This window comes from Anoplolepis gracilipes, chromosome 12 (assembly GCF_047496725.1).
Source record: "Anoplolepis gracilipes chromosome 12, ASM4749672v1, whole genome shotgun sequence".
Lineage (NCBI taxonomy): Eukaryota > Metazoa > Arthropoda > Insecta > Hymenoptera > Formicidae > Anoplolepis > Anoplolepis gracilipes.
Window position 1 is genome coordinate 9,716,825 of NC_132981.1, and position 23,584 is coordinate 9,740,408.

At 37.1% G+C, this 23,584-nt stretch overlaps 4 protein-coding genes and 1 long non-coding RNA gene across 7 annotated transcripts in view; 2 read left to right on the plus strand and 3 right to left on the minus strand.

Annotated features, from left to right (window-relative positions):
* Orb2 (cytoplasmic polyadenylation element-binding protein orb2) overlaps positions 1-13,249 on the minus strand; it is a 123,690-nt gene extending 110,441 nt beyond the window's left edge. Inside the window, exon 1 of the mRNA XM_072903260.1 lies at positions 10,342-13,249. Within this exon, the coding sequence (XP_072759361.1) occupies positions 10,342-11,466 (1,125 nt within the window). The 5' untranslated portion in view covers positions 11,467-13,249. The remainder of the gene's footprint in view (positions 1-10,341) is intronic.
* On the plus strand, positions 13,247-16,751 carry Vps60 (vacuolar protein sorting 60). The gene is made up of 5 exons (XM_072903266.1): positions 13,247-13,327; positions 15,504-15,632; positions 15,802-16,119; positions 16,199-16,426; positions 16,573-16,751. Exons 2-5 carry the CDS (start codon positions 15,564-15,566, stop codon positions 16,621-16,623), a joined length of 666 nt encoding a protein of 221 aa, XP_072759367.1. The 5' UTR covers positions 13,247-13,327; positions 15,504-15,563; the 3' UTR covers positions 16,624-16,751.
* On the minus strand, positions 13,865-15,245 carry LOC140671716 (uncharacterized). Its single transcript, XR_012047785.1, has 3 exons — positions 15,047-15,245; positions 14,674-14,951; positions 13,865-13,940 (listed from the first exon to the last, which is right to left on the minus strand). It is a non-coding gene; the product is annotated as an uncharacterized lncRNA (long non-coding RNA).
* A 132-nt stretch (positions 16,752-16,883) lies between the features above and the next one.
* LOC140671713 (tubulin epsilon chain) lies at positions 16,884-19,683 on the minus strand. The gene is made up of 9 exons (XM_072903262.1): positions 19,325-19,683; positions 18,977-19,209; positions 18,766-18,881; positions 18,451-18,639; positions 18,048-18,299; positions 17,829-17,975; positions 17,586-17,735; positions 17,340-17,514; positions 16,884-17,167 (listed from the first exon to the last, which is right to left on the minus strand). The coding sequence occupies exons 1-9, from the start codon at positions 19,347-19,349 to the stop codon at positions 17,021-17,023; spliced, it is 1,434 nt and encodes a 477-aa protein (XP_072759363.1). The 5' UTR covers positions 19,350-19,683; the 3' UTR covers positions 16,884-17,020.
* A 96-nt stretch (positions 19,684-19,779) lies between these two features.
* On the plus strand, positions 19,780-23,561 carry Nemp (Nuclear envelope integral membrane protein). 3 transcript variants are annotated; one of them, XM_072903263.1, is made up of 8 exons: positions 19,780-19,965; positions 20,667-20,779; positions 20,901-21,123; positions 21,207-21,373; positions 21,468-21,677; positions 21,773-21,897; positions 22,761-22,922; positions 23,012-23,561. In XM_072903263.1, the coding sequence occupies exons 1-8, from the start codon at positions 19,893-19,895 to the stop codon at positions 23,145-23,147; spliced, it is 1,209 nt and encodes a 402-aa protein (XP_072759364.1). In that variant the 5' UTR covers positions 19,780-19,892; the 3' UTR covers positions 23,148-23,561. The 3 variants fall into 3 exon arrangements, with proteins under 3 accessions (XP_072759364.1, XP_072759365.1, XP_072759366.1); XM_072903264.1 differs by having other exon boundaries at positions 19,827-19,965; positions 20,923-21,123; XM_072903265.1 differs by lacking the exon at positions 19,780-19,965 and adding an exon at positions 19,974-20,229 and having other exon boundaries at positions 20,923-21,123.
* The last annotated feature ends 23 nt before the right edge of the window (positions 23,562-23,584 follow it).

Here is a 23,584-nt window from a genome sequence, read left to right on the forward strand (position 1 = left end):
CTGTCTGGTTCGCGACGCGGTGGAAAATCAATATAGGGAAACCAGGAAGCAGCGGCAGGGCGTCGACAGCAACCTCTGTGCAGGCTCCATCCCGGTACCACTACCCCTACTCGCTACCCCGTTCTCTCGCTATCCCTTCTCCTCTGTATCCTGCTAACCCTCTCACGGTTCCTCTCTCTCTCTCTCTCTCTCCCCCTCTCTCTCTTTCTCTCTCTCTCTCCCTTCCTCGCTTTTTCTCTCTCGTCGATTCGGTTCCCTCCGTACCCTATTCATTTTTACTTGCTGTCACTCATAGTATTGTTCAAATAGTCAACGTAATTTCCATTTGTAATAGTCGTTAGAGGTTTCTTATTAAGTCACGCGATTCTCTATTGGCTATCACTGATACCGAACATTCGTCTTCTGGGGACAATCGGTAACGTCTTGACCGTGACTACCACTACTATCTCGCTAACCACCCCTTCGGTAGGAGGCCACTGCGCAAATCTTCCCCCACCGTCGCGGAGTAGGTATACGGGTCGAGAGAGAAAAAGAGAGAGAGAGAGAGAGAGAGAGAGAGAGGGAGGGAAAAAGAAAGAGAGATAGGAAAATTGCCGGGAAATTGGGTAATCCGGAAGAAGACGCGAAGAAAACACTGCAGCGTCGTATATATACGTCAGGAAGCGCTACGATTCGGTACTACGACAGGACAGTACATCACGGAGATGTATCTTCCGAAGTACCGGCAGTGATTCGTTATCTCATCTGCACACGCGAGACGCATGTATCTACATCTTTTACGACCATGTGACAATTCGCGAACGCATATTCCGGCAAATATACACGCGATGAAAATATAATAAGCTCAACGGAATTCCCATAACAATCTTTCTTGCTCAAAGACGCACACGTATCGACTCTATGTATCAGTTACGAGGATTCCATTCGACCCAGAGAACTCCGCATGCTTTCACGGTTGCGAGACGCGCGGTCGCGGTTGGCCCAGTTCCGAAGTTGGCGGCTCGTAAAAAGCGACGTTACTTCCTGCTTCGTGCATGTGTGCATGTATATATGTGTTCCACGTGTATAGTATATACACGTTATCGGAGTTCTCTGCTGACCCCGCGTTTGCGAATAATCCGTGACCTGTCACGGGCATCGTGGTCTAATCGAGAATTGAATTATGGCGAGCAGAACAGAGGTGCTGAATGTAATCCAGGAGTGGTCCGGGAAACATGGGTGTAAACGCGTAAATTTTCTAGGGGGATGACATCGCGCATCAGTCCGTTTTGCGCAGTCTCCACATGGGCGAGGCGTGACGTAATATTCGCACGATACGACACGCATTCCGATTGCGTTTGTCGAGAAACGATGAGAAGTCAAGAAGAATTTTTTTCCTCCACGTTTTTCAATACGAGTGTCATCCGCTATTTTCGCGTGATATACGGAGGAATTATTTTCGAAATGACACACAAGATGAGAACGTATTTCATCTTACTCGCGTTCTGCGTGTTTCGAGACACACGACATTTGTCTTTTAGAACACTCCTATACGAGCAGTTTTACATTACGGAAATATATATATAATACGTTACGCAAATAAAACGGGGAGAGGGTGAGAGGTATATTAAAATGATATTCACGCACAAAAACTAAAGGCTGATTAATCATATTAAAAATGTTCACTCCGTAGTTAGAGCATATCATTAGGGCTTTACCCTTAGGTAACATATGATTAATTGCATGATAAATAAATCGAGCAATTTACAAAGAAAGGAAAGTAATATTTGAATATAACCCGACGATCATAATGGAGAAGAAATAAAAGGGTCGGTAAAAGATTAGTAGGGAGTTAAAAGGGGGAAGAAATGGAAAAACAAAAGGGTTCTTGACAGAGGAGATATTCAGGTGTGCAGGTGTCTCTTCCGCATTTTTATCGCCCATCCATTCAGTCTGGACGCGAGTATTCTTATTCTCCGTGCACATTTCGTGCTGTATCTCTTTCTTTTGGCACAGTAAATGCGTGTTTATATTCCGCTTTCGCGAGACGTTCGCGCGCACGTTGCGTTTTACAATTGAGAAGAGGTAGGATGCGTCCTCATTGTGATCGTCGAAATATCCATTAGAGGAGCCGAACGCGACGAGTAATTATTATGTCGAGCGCGACGCCGTTGTTGTCACGTTGCAACGGGTGGTGGATGGCGTGAGGAAAATAATAACGCGCGAGAATGTATTACACCACGGGGGATGCAACGAAGAATTTCAGATGCAATATTTCAGTGTCTTGCGGCGTATTACAACTCTATTTTATTTCAAATGTCTATATATATATATAGGTATAAACACATATCTGGCATTTGATATATCAAAACGGAAGTTACTTTATTACACCTATTGCGTGTATATATTTTGCATATGCATGTAATTTCAAAAAAAAAAAAAAATATAAAAGAAATTGACTGTTCTATTATCTCGATATACACTCGATGTACCGATATCATTTGAATGTGCAAAAGGATCGTCTAAATCGTTCAATGATTATGTATCTTAAATTATTTAATAGAATACGAAACATATATTTTCTAAATAATATATTAAGTTTATATTGCAAATATAAACTTAACACATTAATTATCTAAAAAAAAAAGTTCAACAGAGTTGGATAAACTTTCAAGCTCGATAAAAAATTCGACTTTCTGCAGTTGCATCCTTTTCCCGCTTATGATCGTAACTGTGTCACCCGTTATCCGATCCGATTATGTTTCCTCCTCTCCCCCTCCCCCCCATTTCTCCCCCCCCCAGCAAACGCGGGAGAAGGGTGCGGATGGCACGCGGAGAGGGTGCAACATAACCTGAATCCCGAGGCGTGTGCGGAAGCAACGATTCCAGCCGGCTAGCACAAAGTAGGTCACCTCCATGGAGCGGAGCTCTCGCCACGAGGGAGGGGGTGACGTAGCGAAACATACACATAGAGACGGCAACATCGGCGCGCCGCGATGGCGGCCAAAGGGTGGAGAATGTGGCGTGGTATCATCGTTGTATCGCGATCGTTGCGGACAATAGTGCTCATTGTCTAATGCACGTGTGCAGAGAATATCTAGAGTACAAGAATGTGAGGTAGTGATCCTGTTCATTCAACCATCTGTTTTTACTTTCGATTCAGTTCATTTGAGAACGATAGATATCGCAAATTTCTATTCCAAATTCGAAATATAATAATAAGATATAACTTAATTATTTCATTATTTGTGATTTGATTTAGTTGAAGCTAGGTATATTGTAATGCAATGCAGGGTCGAATTTATTTCTATCGTGAAATTGTAATCTGGAAGGGAATAGCAAATCGTTATCATGGATAAATTTATTTCCATTGTTTAGGCAAACGATTCTTAGTGTAGTATTTTAATACAATTAGCGGAAAGACGTTATCGAAAATAACAAACAACAAAAATCTAAAACATCCAGAAAATCTTTTTTAAAAAAGTTTTTATCAACATTTTTTACATATTTATATAATTTGTTTTGATAAAATTTTTCTCTCTTATTTTAATATCAGACTTCTTTCAAAAATTCATCATTTTTCATATAATAACAAATTTTCATATTTGAATCTTCGATGATCATCTATAACGTCGTATCGTGACAGATTGACGATACTATCTTGGTCGGTTCGTGTTATCAAAAAATCATGTTCAAGAGGTAAATGCCAAGGCGTTTAAGCCCAACATACCTTGCGGCAAGCGGATCGGGCCAACGAAATTACGTAAGATATCGAACGAATCGAGTTAAATGCTACGATGTAAGTGGAAGACTTGGGTAAACAGCCGTCGTAACTTCCAGCGTTCAATACCGGGCGACCACCCCCGTCTGTAAGCGGTTAGCCGCATTTCATTACATAAGGCACAAGCTTTCAGCATGAAATATGCGTGTGCAATAACTTGTCAGTACGAGATCGTTATATTATAATAAAGAGAGAGAGAGAGAGAGAGAGAGAGAGAGAGAGAGAGAGAGAGAGAGAGTGTGTGTGTGTGTGTGTGTGTGTGTATAAGTTAACTCAGCCCTAATTATTTCAAGATAAATATAAAATTAAAAAAGTAACCACATGTTTTACAAAATAATTCAAAAGATGCCGCTCTTTCTATTTGAAGTTTTCAATTAAATAATTCATAAAATGATATAATCTCTGTTGTTATCATATACTATTGATATTTTTGTTCCGCCTAATTATTTGGATATTATTCTATCCTTTATATAAGAGACAGTTAAATAATGAGATTACATAATCATTTTTTGTATTGTTATATATGTTACTTGAGAAAACATAAAAGCAAAGACTTGGTATGTATGTGTCTGGTAAACTGCTATGCGGAAGGACGCACCCCGCGCGAAAAATCTATATCGCAGGAAACCGGAGTAACCTATAAACCCCCGTACTGGGTCACTTCGCACCGGCGCAGTCCGGAATTCAAATAGGACGGTGGTTAAATTAGGTTAACATCTAGACGGCATAATGGAATGGCATGCTTGAAAAATTCTCTTCTTTGACTTTCTGTTCTTTCAACGTTTGATTTAGCAACCGCAAAAAAAAAAAAAAAAAAAGATTGAATGACGTACGCCTCGTAGATACGTGTAAAATTTTTCAAACATGTTGAATCAAAACTTTGAGAAAAATATATGTTAACTTTTGCCATTTTTATTTCCGCAGAATGTAAAATAATAAATATGAAGTATAAATATTATAAATATTAATTTAGTAAAGAATTTTACTAAAACTCTACAAAAATTTTATGATACTTAAACTGCAACTTATGAGTTGCCTGTTAATCATAAATATCAATAATAACATATAATATTTTATTTACTGTTTATATCTTAATTAAAAATTGCTATCAAGAAAATTCTCGCGTTATCGATTGAAACTATTTACAAATTATCGATGCTGTCCTTATATTATTGAGATATCGGGCGAACGTAATTTTCAGTCGCCGCAGGAATACCTTGTCTTTGTCTTCCCTCGACTAGTACCTATTTCAAGGACAAATTTGCATCGTGTTGTCAGAGCGCAACGCAATTAACACTTCCAACTGACATGCTATGCATACCGCAGTTGCTTTTTTTTTCAAGTCACGTTACGAGTCACGCAAAGCATGTTGGTTTAATATTTTGGTGGAATGTGGCACGCAATTATAAACATAGCATAATGCAAAAAAAATTATATGCATAAGAGTCGACTTATTTTATCAAAGAATATTATTTTTTTTTGTCACAATTTTTTTAAGAATAGTTAAATAAAAAATAGAACAAACTTCAAATATGTACTCGGTATACTAAAATAATATGACAAGGTTATCAACGTTATCAATGTTGAGAATATAGTATAAAAGCATCAAAATAAAGATCGTAAAGGATAGAAAAAAAACCTGTAGCGAATAATAAATCATTTCAGCAAATCAGATTAGACATTACATCTTTCTTGCAACTTTTTACCTCATGAAAACTTACATGAAAACACGTATAATTAATTCTGTAAATACACGTCTTTCAAAAATAAAAGTCGGCGTGAAATTAAGTGAAGAATAATTTCTCAAACTTGTGTTTTGAAAATCCTCAAAATTTTTTCTATCATTTACATTTAAAAAAATGATCAGTATATATATATATATATATATATACATATAATAATTTTTTTTTAAATTGTAAATGGTAAAAAAAGTTTTAAAGATTTTCAAAAAAGTTTGAGAAATTTATCCTTTACATAATTTCACGCCAGATTTTATATTTCTAGATAATAATATATTATTATATCAAAATAAATATATATATATATATATATATATTTTTTTTTTTTAATTTTTGGCCATAGAAAGTTTACTTTAACTTGATCAAAGAATCTGTAGATAAAAAAGAAACACAGGAAAATCTAAGGCAGGCAGTACATGTATACAAGGTTCTTTAAATTTATTCGGCAGAATGCACACAAAGAACTTTGAAAGTAGCTGCGGCTGACTTGTCGCATGCTAAAAAGTTTCCTAAGAAAGTCTTTTCGTGTTTCTTCTCGTCGGCCGTGCACACGGAATAAAATTAGCCTCGCGCACCTTCGATCTATCGGAGATCAATTTCGACCTCGGGACGAGGGACCTTCGCGCGACGTACTTCCATTCTGTACGAGCCGCCTCTCCGTTTTTCCAACGATCGCGGGCTCCGTCAGCCACATGACACTTTCGTAGGCGTTATTACATCGTTTTTAGCCCAGTTGCATGATAAAATGCCGTAAATAGAAACGCTATTGGCCAGGAAACACGTGCGGACCAGCCAGGGCGGACTGAATCTTCGCGTTTCGTCAGATCCATTTCGACAGCGAGGCCGCGTTTCGTAATGACGTTTCGAGTTTGCCGCACAAGTAAAAGCAACGGCGACGCAGCGCCAATAAAAATCGTTATCTCTACGCGTATACCTATCGCGTTATAATCTTTTTTTTTTTTTTTTTTTTTTTACGTATTGCGACGCGATTACCGACACAAGCTCGCGATCGTATTGCATGCATGTGTTTATATGCGCGATCAGTATCCGCTGACGATTGGTCCTCTCGACATATCGGCTAGAGCCGACCTACTGCACGTGCCCCCATTCCCCTTCTCAAGGTGAATGACGAGCAATGAGTTATCGGACTTCGAGCTCGAACATTTCTTCGCTCTGTTAGGCGCTTTTGCCGTATTACCTGAGCGCGTGCGCGCGCGTCTTCTATAATCCGCGATACTTGTGCTTGTATATTATTCATCGACCGTTCCTACACAGTCGCATTGAAATAAATCGTGTGAATCAAGACCGCAGCGAAAATCGGAAAATCGTTGAAAAAGTACGGTTATTTTGTTCTTCTCGTGTTATCGTATATTAATTCCTACTATTATCGTTTACGATTGAAACACAATCGTTGAATAATATGTGAACTGCTGTAGTTATATGACCGATAACGTAATTGATATAATGCGAATTTGATTAAAGTTAATAAAAGAGATTATATTTCAGTAATAAATTGGAAGACAATGTGCCTCAAGCTATATAAATATTTTTTTATTATTATTCACCTTTTAAAATGTTTAAAAATTAAAGTTGTTGGAAAAAGAAATATAAACTTTACATAAAATTTAATACTTTCTTGCATATTATTGTATTTTCTCCACATTTCAGATAGCTGTTCATGTACAAAAAAAATCCTCGATAGAATAAATTATAGTTTCTAACATGGCAATTAAAGTTTCAGAAAAACATCTCGAGAAGCATGGGTCATATCGTAATTTTTACATCAGGTAACATTTAATTGAATCGGTGTATAGGTCGCGTATTCACGACTTGTTTGTGTACGGGCTAATTGTTCTTGGCGACGTACAGGCGAATCAACGATATTAAGGTTACTGATAAACCATCTCGCACTACATATGGCTCACCTGCTCGTTTCTTGAAACGCAGTTATGATGGCTACCGATATAAATCTGACGAAATGAGGAATTTTTGTACAGCAGCCAAAAAAATATGAAAGTCATGGTTTGTCGATCAAAACGTCAAATAATAAAGACAGAATTTTAATGGATATAAAGTGAAATGAATCAGAAAAATTAATGCTTGGAAAAGCATTAAAATATAAGTAATATTTCTCAGATATGTTTATGCTATCAATATATAGTATGCATTTAGAAATTTTTATAGCTTAAACATTTACATTACACCTTTTGACGCGTATATATCGCATGATATAGCGTTGATATTGCGTGTTACATTGTTAGATACTAGTAAATATATATTTTCAAATATCATAGGTATTTTTTCAATTTTATACCATAGAATCCATTATTTGGCATGGTCAAGAAATCGCGATGAAGGAAAGTATTGTATTGTGTACGAATATATAAATTTTGGAACACGAGGTGCGTGGATTTAATAGCTGAACGACAACATGACGACATCCGCCATTTCTCTCGAATAGTATGCAGATCTATTTTCGAGTGATGGTTAAAATAGCTGAGCTTAAACTTCTGCTAGACACTGTCGGAGTTACTACGTTGGAAAGGAATTAGGTCAGACTTGGACGACAAAATAAGTATCAGCGAAATAGTTTCCGATAACGCGAGCAGATAACAAAAAATTAGTGCAATTAATTATTAATAATAACCTCGATAATTCCTATCCGATATGCAAAAAATGTTTGTCCCAAAATAATTCCTTGAAATATGATTATATGTATATATTAAATAAAAACACACACACACACACACACACACCTGTAACTATTTTTTCATGCGCGTCCATTAGTATTTTCAATATTCTTGGCGATTTTGACTAATTTGACGATTGCAATCATTTTTAGTCATTCTTGCTTCAGTTCAATCATAAAAATATAAAATTATCTTGAAATAAATATATCTGTACATTTATAAGTGTAATGTTCAAAAAGAAAAAAACTTTTAAATAATTTAATAAAGAAATTCAATAGACGCGTGTATAAATTCATCTCTAAACTCTTTTTATACAGATATTATTTTATTATTCATAAAATTATTACGGAAAATTATTGAATGAAATTTCAAGAGATTCATTACAAAGCGCGTAATTAATAATAAAAGTAATAGTAAAATATAATATAAACGAATTTTAACCAATACTATTATAATATCAACATAATAAAAGAGGTACACGTTAATTTTATATTAAATTTATTTGAATTAATCTTCTTCAAAACAACCAGCGACCACATATAAACGGAATTATTTATTCATTCACTAACTATATATGTTGCTTCAAAGATATATACATATAATGAAAGGTTCCGTTTGAGATCAATATCACGTTTGAAACGTAACACAACGTCAGCGCGTATAGGACGTAAATGGAGCAAAGTGTGGAAAATATAGAATTGAGGAAAAAACGTACTAACTCGTATGCTCGCGTTATTCATGTCATTATCTATTTCTATATTATCATTAATTATTTTTCTTCAACGATGACACATGTAAATAACACATGTAAATTAAATAAAATTATGTCGAAAAATGAAACAGACTCCCGGAGCTTCAACCTGCTCTTTTAATGTGTATTATACAATATATATATATATATATATATATATATGTATATATGTATACATATAACGCGTGGTTTCGTTATCACGCGAATAGATACGTGAAACGATGGGCGGCGTGGCGCGGCGAAAGATAACCTGGATTCGACTGCGTAAAATTCTCGGAACAACGTCCATCGACTACAAGTTATGCCCTTAGATTGTGTTCGCTTACGACTTATGTGCGGTGTGACATTATCGCGCCATTAAAGCTCACGGTGTCACGCCGCACGGTAGCATGACTACATAATCGCCGAAACAATTGTTGTATTGGCTAAATTTAAATGTGAGAAGCGTTTCTCTCCGTCTCTCTCTCTCTCTCTCTGTCTGTCTTCTTCTCTAGGAGTTGCATAACTCCTGGTGGCACGAGAAACACGTGGCGCGATGTCGTGGCACATCGAACGAGCGCGAAACTGCGGAAGTCGGAGCGCGCGTGCCTTCCTCGTCGGCTTGCCTACGAGACCGCATGATTGCCGGCGCAGTTTTATAAGCGGGTACCTTTGACTATACTACCTGCTCGCGATCGATAACGCAATGCTACTCGGCTAAAAAAGTCGTGGCAACGTCTGTGCCATCGGTGTGCTCGCGAATCGAGCGAAACAACAAGCTCGCGCTCGACTCTTCGAGTTTTTCTCCTCCATTTCCGATCTCTGCAACTATCGAGTAAACGCGTACAGAAAAAGGGGTGTAATTTTGTTGTCGTGTAATTAGCCGTTACTACTTCGCTAATGGCTGTTACTACATCGTTAATAAAAAGATATTTTTCTGGAATTGATAATTAAACATGTAATGTCAGTTTTAATTTATTCATTAACCAATTCAAACCAGAGCGGCTTGAATTTTTTTTTTTAACCACCGCAGAAAAGAGAAAACTAGTTAGTTAAAAATCCTTGGGAAATGGAGCACTCAGTCGAGCAGCTGTTTGTCCTCGCAAATATGTTTCATTCCAACAGTATGGAAAAATTCTCATTTCAAAGGTGAATAAATTAGAGCAGTCATTGGAATATCGTTCTAATTCACTTTTTCAAAAGTTGAAAGAAAAATTTTTGATAAAATTAGCAATCTTTTTCACGAATTAAATTATCTTAATTTTGAGATAAAGTTCCTCAAGTTGTTAGAAAAAAAAAATGTATTAAATATTAATATAATAAAAAAAATCGTTGAAAAGTTTTCCTATTTAATATTTTACTAGGCGGTAACTTTCGCACCACGTGCTTTCTAAATCTAAAAGAATTTCGGAATCGACTGACCTGCTGGAACGGGGGCAGCTGCAGCAAATCCCTCTCTTCGGCGGCGGTGACTTCAAAGGTCGGCGCTGGCTGAGGTGGATATATGTTGCCCTTGCCGGGATACGAGGTACTCCGACGGAACTTGACCGGGCTGATGCAGGAGGGATGCGCCGCTGCTGGACCCGGATGGCCCGGAAACGTCGGACTGGGTTTACGGCCCTGCAGACCGGCTGCCACCGCGGCGGCGGCGTGCAGGGACGAGTGCAGCGGTGGTAGGTTAGGCACGGATCTGCCGCGATTCCAAGGTGACAGGCCCGGACTGGCGACCGCGGCCGCTTGCGGGCCCGCGCCCCACTGCTGCGGTGCCTGCGGTCCTCCTGACCACGCGGCGTAGCCCTTACCGGGTAGGTATACCCCTGGATGCGATGTCGGCGGTGGTTGTTGTTGTTGCTGTTGATGTTGCTGCTGCTGTTGCTGTTGCTGCGCGGACGATACTTGCAGACCGTGTCTAGTGCCCGTGGGTGCACCCGCGTTACCATGTTGCTGCTGCTGTTGCTGTTGAGGAAAATTATGACTGGCCGTGATAGCACGACGTGTGCCGGTCGACACCGCGGCGGCGGCGGCGGCGGCGGCAGCGGCACCGGTGCTGGCGAACAGGCCCGCGGGCCCACCGGTTGGAAAGTTCTGAAAAGCAGCGATCGAGCCGTTGACCGGTAACGCAGCGTGCAAACCGTTGTCGTCTGGGGCGGACCAGAGGCTGGGCACTCGGCCACCAGGATCGGCGAAACCTTGCAGGGCCGAGGTTGTGCTACACGTAATATCCTTATCCGTTGACGAGGGGGTCGTAGGTGTGATGGCGATACTCTCCGCTTCGATCGCGTCCTTGGACTTGTCTTGTCCAGCTACTGTATCGAGAGCGCTACTCGGCGAGAGTGGAGCTGGTTTACCGGTGGCTTGCTTCTCGATCAGCAGATCGTCCTGCATCGTGGATGTTGTTACGGTGACGGCGGCGCTGCCGATGACGTTATTACTGCTGCTGCTACTGTTGCCGCTATTGTTGCCAGTGCCGCTATTGCTCGCGATCGTGCTAGGTTTCGGGCTAGTCAGGATACTGGAGAAGAGACTTGTCGTGCTATAGTCCCCCATAAATCACCGTGAAGCTTCCGGTGTCCACGCGACGTTGCGTCGCGTTAAGCAGCACTTTCAGCTAGGTCCGTTTGGAAACTGCTCGTCTCTCACGGCTCGAGGGTGTCGTTGTCGTTGAACGCGGGAGGATCGCGCGCGTCTCTTCCACGTAGTGTGACTCGTCGTTTCTGTCCAGCACGAGCTCGCGGGACAAGCTATCGATCCACGGTTGTACGCGTAAAAACACCCACGGAGAGAGAGAGATCCCGGAAACCGAGAGGCCACGTCGCGCGATGATCCTCTTCGTCGCGTGTTTCCCACTCTCGCTCTCGCTCACCTTTCTTTCTCTCTCTCTCTCTCTCTCTCTCTCTCTCTCTCTCTCTCTCTTTCTCCTACAACTTGTGTTATCTTTTATTCTGTTTCACCTTCTATATTCACCTCCTCGGTCTATTTTTTTTCAAGAGAACCCACGATGCGGAACGCGTAGTCTCACTATTGCGTCTCCACGTCTTCTTATCACCGAAACCGTACACTTGTTCTCGTCGAAAACGCTTCCTCTAGCTCTCGACGTCACGTCGTCCCGGTACACTTGGACAGCGACTCTGTCTCCGTGGCATCCTCTTGGTTGTCGAAAAGCCAAGCTTACTCGGCGACGCGCGTTGTCATCGTCGTCGCAGCGCTCCGATGTAAAGCGCTGCTCGTTGCGAAACTGCTCTTGACTACCTCCCCCGCGTCCGTTCGCTCGCTCGACCACCGTTCTCGTGTGCGTTTTGTCCGGGAGCTACCCCCTGGCGAACATAATTTTGACCCTCTCGACGGAAACACACCGCTGGACCACTTGGAATCCTCCCAAATACGCAACGCAGCGCGCGCGACTACCTTTTGCTTCCCACTAGCACATACACACACATACACACGACTACAATACGAGGTCGCTCCGCGGATCGTATCGCAAAGACGGAGGAGCAGGAGGAGGTGGAGGTGAAGGTGGAGGACGGGAGGAAGGAAGAGCGTGTAGAGCGTACACGATATGTTTTACCACCCTGAGCCCTGACGAAGTGACGAATCCACGTCCTTCGCGAGCGATTTCGTCGACGGCTGTGACACTTCACACTCACAAGAAATTTCCGCGAGATGAATGAGGGCTGCGACGAAAATATGATAAATAACCAGAATTTGCCGCGGACACTCGCGGATATCACGATAGTCGTGTATGTACTACTCCCCGTCGCCGATCGGCGATTGTTACGCGACGCGACGCGTATCGGTTGTCGCGCTCGCGAGTCGCGAAATCGATCGATCGTCAATAAGCCTTGTTAGATACGTGAGACGCGCGGCGCGGACGGAGGAGAGTTCATCGATGTGTTTGTTGCACGCGCGCACACCGTGAGTCTCGCGGGAATACTGATGACAAAACGCGAACGCGAACGCGAGCGCGAGCGCGAGCGCGAGCCCGAGGTGCGTAGCGCGCGCGGGCGCGGGGGTCAGGTCAGGGTTACTACCACTTCACCGCGCTCGTCGTCGACTACGACGTCTGTCCACCTAACCCGGACAAATCGGAGCGGGCAATCGGAGCGGATTCGCACACTGCGGTGACCGCGCGCGGCGGGCGACCCGTGGGTTCGCCTCTTCCACCGCCTCCACCGCCGATCCGCCTACACACGATATCCGTGCACCACCTCTGACCGCACACGTATACGTCGGTTTCTCCCACCTCCTCCTCTACGAGGTACTAGCGACGGTCTAACGTTGCCACCCGATCGTTTCGCATATTTTCCCTCCCTCGACGGCACACCGTCGTTTCACCGTCGCGCGTACGCCCTCGCCGGGCCTCCGTCCGCCGCGCTCGAACCGTACAGAAGAGAAAGAATAGGAGAGGAAGGTTGGTGGAGGTGCAAGGAGGAGGAGGAGAAGGTGCAGGTAGTGGAGGCCCGAAAAACTCCAGTCGGTAGAACGTGTTTCGGTAACGCGACTTCGTGATCTCTCCTCTGTCGCCGGCGCTGTTGCTGCGTCGTCGTCGTCCTCGTCGTCGCCGTCGTCGTCGTCGTCGTCGTGTGTACCTCTCGCGCGCGCGCGCGCCGCAGCGGTGCGATTCGTGCGTCGTGCCGACTCTTGGAACACTGCGGCCGCGCCGCGGATCGGGGCATGCCACTGCCCCGTATTCGTCTACAAGTCGCCGTGTGACGTGTGACCTCGCGCGTCAAATCGTGCGCATTCGCCGATATTTGCCCGGCCTCCTCGTCGTCGTTGTCCTCGTCGTCGTTGTCCTCGTCGTCCTCGTCCTCGTCGTCCTCGTCCTCGTCGCCGTCGCCGCCGTTGCGTCGGCGATTCTGCTGACGCAGGCGCCCTGACGCCGACGTCGCCACCGCCATCGCGGCCGTACCGAAACCACCACCGCGACGCCTGTCAACCCCACATACCGTGCCCGTGCCCGTGCCCGTGCCTCCTAGCCGCCACCTTCTTCTTCTCGTGACTCTCTAGTTATACAGAATGTCCTAAAATCATTCAATATATTCAGGTTTATAGGTTTCAAATTTTAAATAGTACATTTTAGTAAATTAAATTTACAGAGAGAGAGAGAGAGTATATTGAGAAAATAAAGTAAATCATAATTCTTCCAATATGACAATTAAACAGAAAATTAAAAAATAATATATTAAATAGGATAGATAGTGTTTCTGAAAATTATCATTGAACGATTTCACGAAAATGTCGCGAAGCACGAGAGAAATTCAAGATGAATTCACTAAAGCAAGAGCAAATCTCAATATTCTTGAATGAAAAGTTCGAAAAAATGACTCGAATCTTTCTTAACAATGATCGACGCGAGCAAGCGGCTTGATAAGCGACTTCATACGTATATATTAAAGGAAGAAAGAGAAATAATACAGACAGAAGAGCTTGGCTGTGCAAAATAAAAATATCGCGACGAACGATTTATAGCGGCGGATAACGAGCATCTCGCGTGCCCGCGCGCGCGCGCGCGCCAGAGAGAGAGAGAGGGAGACAGAATAAAGCATGTGTCGTATAATTGTACTCGAATCTCGCGCGCTTTCGTAACCAGGGTATCGTCTCGCGATAAGCTGTCTTGTCGGAGGCTGCGCGATGTGCGGTAAATCTCTCTCATTATTAGCTGCGGCATGCAAACTATGGCCGCGGACCACGGACATGGTGCGGCCTACATTGTTCGCGACACGCACATTCCTATGTTCATTTACTTCAACTTACATATACGTAATGTTGCGTATTAGATGCTAGAGATACGATGTTTTCGCCGAGGGTAATCTAATCATATTTCCTGACGTCGCTGATACTAACAAGACGACGATAAAATCCTCGAGATTAATTTCCTTGCAAAATCGGCGTCTTTGTTCTTTTTCTTTCGGAGACTACACTACTTTGAAGAAATTGTAGGTAGATATTCGTACATTAGAGCTCGAATTGTTTACTCGAAGAATAACATTGTATTTTTTAATCTTTAAATATATATGGAGGTTGAATTTTCTCTGCAATAAAAAAATGGAGTAAAAAGAAATTCACAAAAAAAAAAAAAAAAAAAAAAAAAAAAAAAATGAATTTAATACCATTATAATTGCATTACCTTACATGAGTGATATGATGAATTTGACATTCTTCTCGACTATTTTAAACACTGTATTCAAAAATATCAGTCTGAAATAAATATTACTTAAATAATCACGTTCTATCGATGATAACGTTAAGCTCTCCAATTTTTTAAGACGTTAAAGTAAATAATTCAAGATCGTTATACCAGAATTTAAAACGCTGTAGACCGCGACTTACCGCTACAAGTGTTTGATTGGACAAAGAATATTTTGCTCCGATTGGTCAATCGAACGATTTCAGCGCCTGTGGTAGCAAAACAAACGCGGGCTAAAAATCACTATAGAAAGCTGATTCGCTATTGGAAAATATATTCGCGTCTAAAGAAACGTCGGTCATTCCGTCTAGAATCACGTCTTTTGTCGCAGTACGCTCTTGTCCCGTCCGTCTACATTACCGGGATTAACCAGAATTCGCATCTCATATTTTGACAGATCGAAAAATATACCACGTGAGGATTGTCTCGTCGAAAATTTTAACTCTAATCCGCAAAAATGAATAGACTTTTCGGACGTGGTAAGCCCAAAGAACCACCACCAAGCATCACAGACTGCATTGCGGGGGTAAGGAATATGATAAATTTGTTGTTGTCGAAAAAAAACGTACCTTCTTGTTTTCCACTTTTTTACTGCGTTATATATTATGTCGAGGAAAATTTTGACGATTTGAAAGTACGAGTAGACATTATATGACTCGGAGGAACTTGTTTGATAATTATATATCTTTACCAAGGTTGACAGTAGGGCGGACTCTGCAGAGAAGAAGATAGCCAGATTAGATGCGGAGCTAAAAAAATATAAAGACCAGATGATCAAAATGAGAGACGGACCGGCTAAGAACGCGGTGAAAGCCAAGGCATTACGTGTATTGAAACAACGGAAAATGTACGAAGCCCAAGTGGACAATTTGCGCCAACAGGCATTTAATATGGAACAAGCCAACTATGCCACTCAAACATTGAAAGATACTCAGGCAACTGTAGTTGCTATGAAAGAGGGTGTCAAACAAATGCAAAAGGAATTCAAAAATATCAACATTGATCAAATTGAAGTAAGTCAAAACTAATCTAACAAAAGTTTTGACTTGAAATTTTGATGTAATTATTATATCTTGTTACTTTTGTGTATAGGATATGCAGGATGACTTAGCAGACATGTTAGAACAAGCTGATGAAGTTCAAGAAGCAATGGGTCGTAGTTATGGAATGCCAGAAATTGATGATGATGAGCTTGCAGCAGAACTGGAAGCTCTTGGTGATGAAATTGCTTTGGATGAAGATACCAGTTTCTTAGATGATGCTATTAAAGCACCTAGTGCTCCAGATAAAGAACCTGGAGCAGCTTCTGTCAAAAATAAGGTCTTTAATAAGAATATTTGTTAATTAAATAGTAATGTTGTCTAAAATAGCACAACAATCAAAAAAAGATAAATAGTTTAGATTAAAATAAAAACCAGTTAAGTATTCAATAAGGTAAGATAATATAAAATTATTTATGTTTATAGGATGGTGTTCCAGTGGACGAGTTTGGCTTGCCACAAATACCTGCTAGCTAAGAACAAAAAAAATGTAAATAAAATAATGTAAGTTTAAGAACATACATGCCCAAAGACACATGATCCTTTAAGAACACAGGATACGAGATGTGAAGCTTTTCTAATACATTCTTGATGCTATATGGATAATATTTTAAAGCTTTGTTGACAAATCTTGCACGAAAGAAGTTTAGTTCCATACTAATAAACTTTTGTTATTGTCTTTAAAGTCACTTATTTTTATTAAATTAATCTTATGTTGTGTATATATAGATATAAAAAATCTAAAAAACAAATAGATATTAATAATAAATACCGAAAGTCTTCTTTGCAATATGTACAAGCGATATAAAATGCATCTATGTTCCATCTCTCCAAATCTTTTTTTATAAATTTAATTAAATTCAATTAAATTTAATTAAATTACTTGTAATCTAGAAATGTCTGTCTCTTTCATATTCTGTACTTCTGTGTAACATTCACATAAATTGAGAATATTTTCTTTACTCTCAATGAAATGTGTTTCTTCAAATCCATGTACCTGTGTATAGTGATGAACGTGTGCCTAAAAAAAATGTAGTATTTTATATTTTTTATAATTTTTAAATCTACATGTGTTTCAAAATGCATATTTATTCATAGATTTTAAAAGTCAAAAAAAATGTCAAAGAATGGAAAGAGTTGTCTGTTTATAAAAAAAAATTTAGGAATGAGTTTTGCATTGTTATGTGTTGTACCTTTTTCCTATATAATTTAGAAAACTCTTGAATTACATCTTTAAATAATAAAGACATAGTAGATGAATTAAGGAGACACAATAATGACGAAGAGTGTCCTGCTGGAGGAATGGAACATAATCCTATTTTCATACAATCCCTACTCCAAGGAGTAAACTTTGATTTGTTTTGAAATCTATAAACAAAAAGTAATATAAAATAATTAATCGATTCTCGATAAATACAAATCCGTTAAAAAAAAATTACCTTTCAACATTTCTTTTTATATCAGTTAAAGTGGTATTTCCCCTTGCAATATGTGCAGCAGCAAGAACTACAGAAGTAGATTGAAGAGGATCTAATTTAATTAATTGATTATTTCGAGACCATGCATTAGTAAATAATTCATCCTGCAACCTTAAACATTAATATTAATATTTCAGATTCCTATTAGATTTTAAGTTTAAGATAAAAATTTTAAGGTAAAGGCAATCACACAGAGCTATATACTTTGTTTCTTGCATGGTGCACATATTTGGAGCGGATAAAGTTATAGGACTGACACTACTAAATATATAATGTAATCTTGGATAAGGTACTAGATTTGTAGCTACTTCATTCATATCCATATTTAAACTGCCTGGAAATCTAGATCCGCTAAAACAAAAATTATTGTCTTTACAAGTTTTAAATCTCACATCACACACAAGCCTCAGAAAACTTGATTACCTGGTTAAATGCAAAAGCATATTCGCAATAATACTGTTCATATCTTGAAATGGTTTACACGAGGCGTTGTAATTCATTTGATTTGCGTTTTCTCTTTTATTCATTTGAGTATTACATATATCTAAAAGAGCCTTGTTCTCTATAGGAAATACACATGTGGCATGTTCTATAAGTTCTTGAGTCGCAAGTAAAGTGTTGTAAGGAGAAATTATAGTATCTTGTATATTAGCTGGATATACACATGATACAATCCTAAAATACCAATATTGTGAATATATCTGTACTCTTTGCATTATCAAGTTATATATAATCACAAATGTTATAAGACTAAATTAACTTTTTATTAATGTTATAAGACTAAATTAACAATTAATTAATTGACATTTATATTCATAATAAGTACCTTTCTACATGAGAGTAACAATCTCTTAATAGTTTTAAAGTTGCTGTGCCTAATCCAGATCCAGTACCTCCTCCTAAAGAATGCATTAATAAAAACCCATGAAGTCGATCACATTTTTCAACCATACATCTTATACTTTCCTCTATACGATCATGATATTCTCTACCATGAACATGATATCCTACTGCCCTATTGAAGAGAAACAAAATTTCTTTAAGTCATTTTATTGTCTGTATATAAACTCTGATAATATCAATGTTTCTACATTGATACTATCATATATATATATATATAATATTATTCTTAATAACTTACCAATTATTTCCAGATCCTGGATAATTTGTTACAATACATGTTTGGTCAAATAACTGACGCAATGGACCTTGTTTAAACCTAGATACAACACTGTCTTCCATATCTATCAAAACAGCCTGCTTTGGAAAATCATTTTATTGTATTTAAGAAGTGATTCAATTTTCTTGCAATAGTTTTAAGAAATTAAATATGAAGAAAAAAATATACACACTCTAGCTTTAACTTTTGCCTTGCTTAGATCAGCTATATTTTCAAAATGCAAATTATCTGTATTAACTGGGACATGAAAGAAACTGGGAAAGGCATCTGACAGATCACCGACATGCTTGACATGGTTTCGTTGTACTTTGAGTAAATTTACACCACCGCTAGTAGTCTGGATACCATATTCATGCAAGGCTAAGGGCCAAAAAGCTGAGCCTATTTGATTCCCGCATTGACCAACTAAAATATGATTTACGTAAGAATATAAAAAAGAAATAACTTTTTTTTTTTTTTTTTTTTTTTTTCAGTTTACACATCGTAATCAATCATTACTTAGGACTACGTATGTTATTACCTTGTACTGTGATAAATTGGCTCATTATTATATTCAAAATCTCCAAATCGTGTACTGTACTCCTTAAAGGTATCTATAATGACAGTTATCGCCGCTGCAAACATTTGTTACTTTTGTCCATGTCAAGCGAGCCCGCGATAAACAGTGGACCCGAGGATGATCGAAAAACGCTGACAGGATTGGCAATTGAAGATCTGTTATCCTTTAGCTGCACTACGTTACACTTTTTGTACTATACATTTGTGGTTTGCAAGAAGAGAGGGAAGAAAGAAAAAAAAATAAAAGAAAGAAGTATAGAGTTTAGTTAAAAAGAAATATTTTTATATATTATTTATACGGATATTGTTTTATTTTACGCCTTCCGTTTTTACAAACGTCTTTCGATATCTCGAGATTTTATAACAATCGATCGATATATTATCTCGCGATATCTCCTTTGCTTGTATCGAAATATTTCAAATTTTTTGTCGCTATTTTCGTAGCGTTAATATGCGGCTATGTGGTCGACGTGATACACGTGTATGAAAGGAAAATTTGTATAATTAGAAAAATAGACAAAGTGACAGAAATGATGAAATGGACTTTCATATGTCTCTGTCTGTTTCAATGCGTTTATACGCGTCTTATTCTCGAGGACACGAGTAAGTCCACCTAACCTATATAATCTAATTGAAAAATGTATAACGAGAAAAGATATGATTAAAATAGTCTGACGTTATTAGAAAAATTACCAAGTTGACCAAGAATTACATTCTATTTGAATCATACAACAACAATGTGTAATATAACATTATAGTTAATGTCATGCAATATGTCATAAATACGATGCAAGCTTTTTCCTTTTTGGAGTTACTCCTCTTTATAAGACAGAATATATTTAATTGTGAATATATTTAATATTTTAGGTAAATTAATAATTTATAAAGTAAATGGATAATTGTCATCCAATTCTATGAGCTTAAAAATATATGCGATATTATTTTATGCAATATTCTTACTTTGAGAAAAATAATCTTTAATATTATATACATAATGTTACATTATGATTATATATTTAACTTTTATTTTTTTTAAATATTGTTTTATTGCCAAATTATAACATTAAGCCATTTTTTCTATAATGCAATTTTTACATCTATATTAATAAAAAGAAGAAAATTACAAACATTATCCTAGTGAGACTAATTTATAAATGTAATATTTTGAATAATGACTTTATTATTATAATTAATGACTAATAAATTATAATTGGATAATTTATAATAATTTACAATGGTATAGACATTAATTTTCAGTATCTTAATAGCAAGAAAATATTTTAACATTTAATTTAATGTTGCAGAAATATACTTCCTGAAGGCAGGTGATACTGTAGAAAATAATAATCCCGGATTAAAAATATATTGTCATAATGCTTCGTCAAAGTACTTAGCACATATATGGAGAACTATGACTGTAAGAAAATTTTGATAATAAGAATAATGTTAAGAATTTTTCATACATATATATATATATATATATATATATATCTTTAATAAAATATTACAACATTTATAATCTAAATGTCATATTATAGATGCATCTAAATACTAATTCAGATTCCTATGTTTTGTATGATGGCAAAACGCCAGAAGAAATTTATCAAAAGCACAATGAAAATCAAAGATCATGGAGCTTTAATTTGTTTGACACAAAAAAACATAAGCAGTTAAAAATCAATCCTTTTGAAAATATGTGCATAGGAGTTCACATAGATTCTCCTATTGTATCTGGATATATAATGAATTTGACAGAAACTCGTAAGTATCTGAAATCTAAAATTACTCCTTTTTATTAATATATTAGTAGGTTAATATAATTAGCAAGATATCTTCATTATCAGGTATCAATGTTTGGAATTTAACAATGATGATAATAGGCATTATCATTTTCTGGTATGCATACATATTAAGCCGGAATTCATTATTTTATTATGCTTGTGGCATAATATTTGGAGTCACCTTATCTATTATATTTTTAATATATATAGCAGGAAAATTTATACCACGGGTAACTATTTTAACATAACAATACTTCACTAGAGACAAAGAGAGAGCATAATTCTTGATAAATATATCTATGAAATACTCTTTTATCCATTAAGGGAAAAATTATGTACTTAATGTTTGCTGCATCAATGAGTCTTTATCTTGCTCAAGTATTGTGGGAAAACACGCACTTAATTATAGTACAATACCGAGAATGGGTGATGTGGTACATTCTTGTTACATCTCTGATTAGTTTTCTACTCTGTTATCGTTTTGGTCCAGTTACCAATAAAAGAACAAAACAGATAATACAATGGTTTTTGCAGGTATGCTGCATGTGATATTTTTTTCTTAAGTTTATTTATTGATATAATTTTTGAATTTATTCCTAATTTATTAATATAAAAATGGCTTTATACAGCTTATGGGATTGGCAATGGTGTATAATAGCAGTCACTTTTATGAGGCATCTTTTTCATGTTGCATTGTACTCGTACTTCTTTATAATTTTCCGAAGACAGCGTTCGAGCGAGGAAAGAAATGTTGGTAAGCATATAAGACGACTAATATAAGACTAGGATATTAATAATTTTTGCTTTTGCAATCAGCTATATTCACACGCTATGTAAAGCTACTATTGTAAAAACTTGATTATTGAATTATTTTAATAAAATTTTCAAATTTGTTATATGCACATGCTTACTTACTGTTTCTGTTTATGTTGCTTTTTTGATCGTTCTATATAAATTTTAATTTGTAAAGATATTTAATATTATAGATATTCAATATATATATAAGTGAATTATATTAATTAATACTTAAGTATATTGTGTGGAATAAGTAATTAATGCACAATTATATAAGAAAATATGTTTTTTTATCAGCTTTTATTTCACATATTTTTAACAAGCTTATTGCTAACACGCACTGTATTTAATAGGCTGTTTATTTAAGCTGTTTAATTTTTGTGTAATGAAACTTTTATTTCACATTTTGAACATACTTTTTATATGGTATATGTATATGTATATAGCAATTATATCTATTATTTGCAATAAAATGTGTTAATTCTTTTATCCACTTTATTTGAAAAAAACATTTATAAAACTTAAACGTAACGTGGTTCTTAACCTATTAAATTTTACTTAAAAGTATTACTAAAACAGCAGTATAAGTATACATAAGAAAAATTACAAATACTTTCTGAACTAGCCTGTTATTATAGTAATCTTTATTAATTTTAATCATAGACTTCAAAAATTTTTAAATGTAATAACAAAATTATGTATTGTGTGTATGTCTATATTTATATATGTCTATGCAATTTATATTTTAAATATTTTTTTCAATTTATCTATTAAACGTACAAAAAGATAATATCATTTCTTCTTTCTTTTTTTTTAAACGAGGCAAATTGTGTTTCCGGAAAAAAGAAAATTGTTAAGTGAAAATCAATATCGTCAAGAAGGTGTTCGAGAAACTAGGAAAGCTTTAAAAGAATTACAAAACTATTGTTCTAGTCCAGAATGCAATCCTTGGAAAACGGTTTTAAAACTAAAAGATCCTATAAGGTTATATAATTTTGGTTACACATATTAATATTACAATATACATCAAAGGTAAATTTTTTTATTTAACAATATGGATATCAATTTTTCAGATTTGCGAAATTTATGGAAGGAGACCCACATTTATCTAAATATGAGATCGAAAAGCATGAAGAAGAAGAAATTTCGAAAATTTTTGAGAAAAACGAATATACAGATGATGATGATGATGATGATTACTCTTATTAAGTACAAATGTTTAAAATAAGAATTCAATAACATGCAGAAGTTTATATCTGTTTTCTAATAACAGTTCTTTTAACAATAATAGAAATAGATAAAAACTTATTTTTCGTTTGTATAAGTCAATTAAAAATTTTGCACAAAATTTTTCATTTAACAGATTACGGGATAAGAATTAAAGATGATATAAATTTTTTGTTCATATTTGCTCAATTATGTTTTTTTTGTGGATTTTTCGAAAACATATGTATAATATATTTAGTCTATTAAGTCTTTTTTTTACGTATTTATTTTATTTGTGTATTTATCTTATTAATAATGTTTCTCTAATTATGTATAAAGAGAAAAAGAAGAAGAAAGAAAGAATGTGTGTATGTATGCATATATATATATGAAAAGAATTAAAATATTTTTACAATTTGCCTAATTATCTTATTATTTAT

Bases quoted from the DNA above. Each gene is read 5' to 3' on its own strand.
- Vps60 (XM_072903266.1), top strand. From the start codon at position 15,564: ATGAATAGACTTTTCGGACGTGGTAAGCCCAAAGAACCACCACCAAGC. The intron at 15,633-15,801 runs GTAAGGAATATG...ATCTTTACCAAG, and splicing joins TCACAGACTGCATTGCGGGG to GTTGACAGTAGGGCGGACTC. The intron at 16,120-16,198 runs GTAAGTCAAAAC...TTTTGTGTATAG, and splicing joins TCAACATTGATCAAATTGAA to GATATGCAGGATGACTTAGC.
- LOC140671713 (XM_072903262.1), bottom strand. From the start codon at position 19,349: ATGAGCCAATTTATCACAGTACAAG. The intron at 19,210-19,324 runs GTAATAACATAC...ATCATATTTTAG, and splicing joins CCAATTTATCACAGTACAAG to TTGGTCAATGCGGGAATCAA. The intron at 17,976-18,047 runs GTAATCAAGTTT...TTTTTGTTTTAG, and splicing joins ATGCTTTTGCATTTAACCAG to CGGATCTAGATTTCCAGGCA.
- Nemp (XM_072903263.1), top strand. From the start codon at position 19,893: ATGATGAAATGGACTTTCATATGTCTCTGTCTGTTTCAATGCGTTTAT. The intron at 20,780-20,900 runs GTAAGAAAATTT...GTCATATTATAG, and splicing joins ATATATGGAGAACTATGACT to ATGCATCTAAATACTAATTC. The intron at 22,923-23,011 runs GTTATATAATTT...TCAATTTTTCAG, and splicing joins AAACTAAAAGATCCTATAAG to ATTTGCGAAATTTATGGAAG.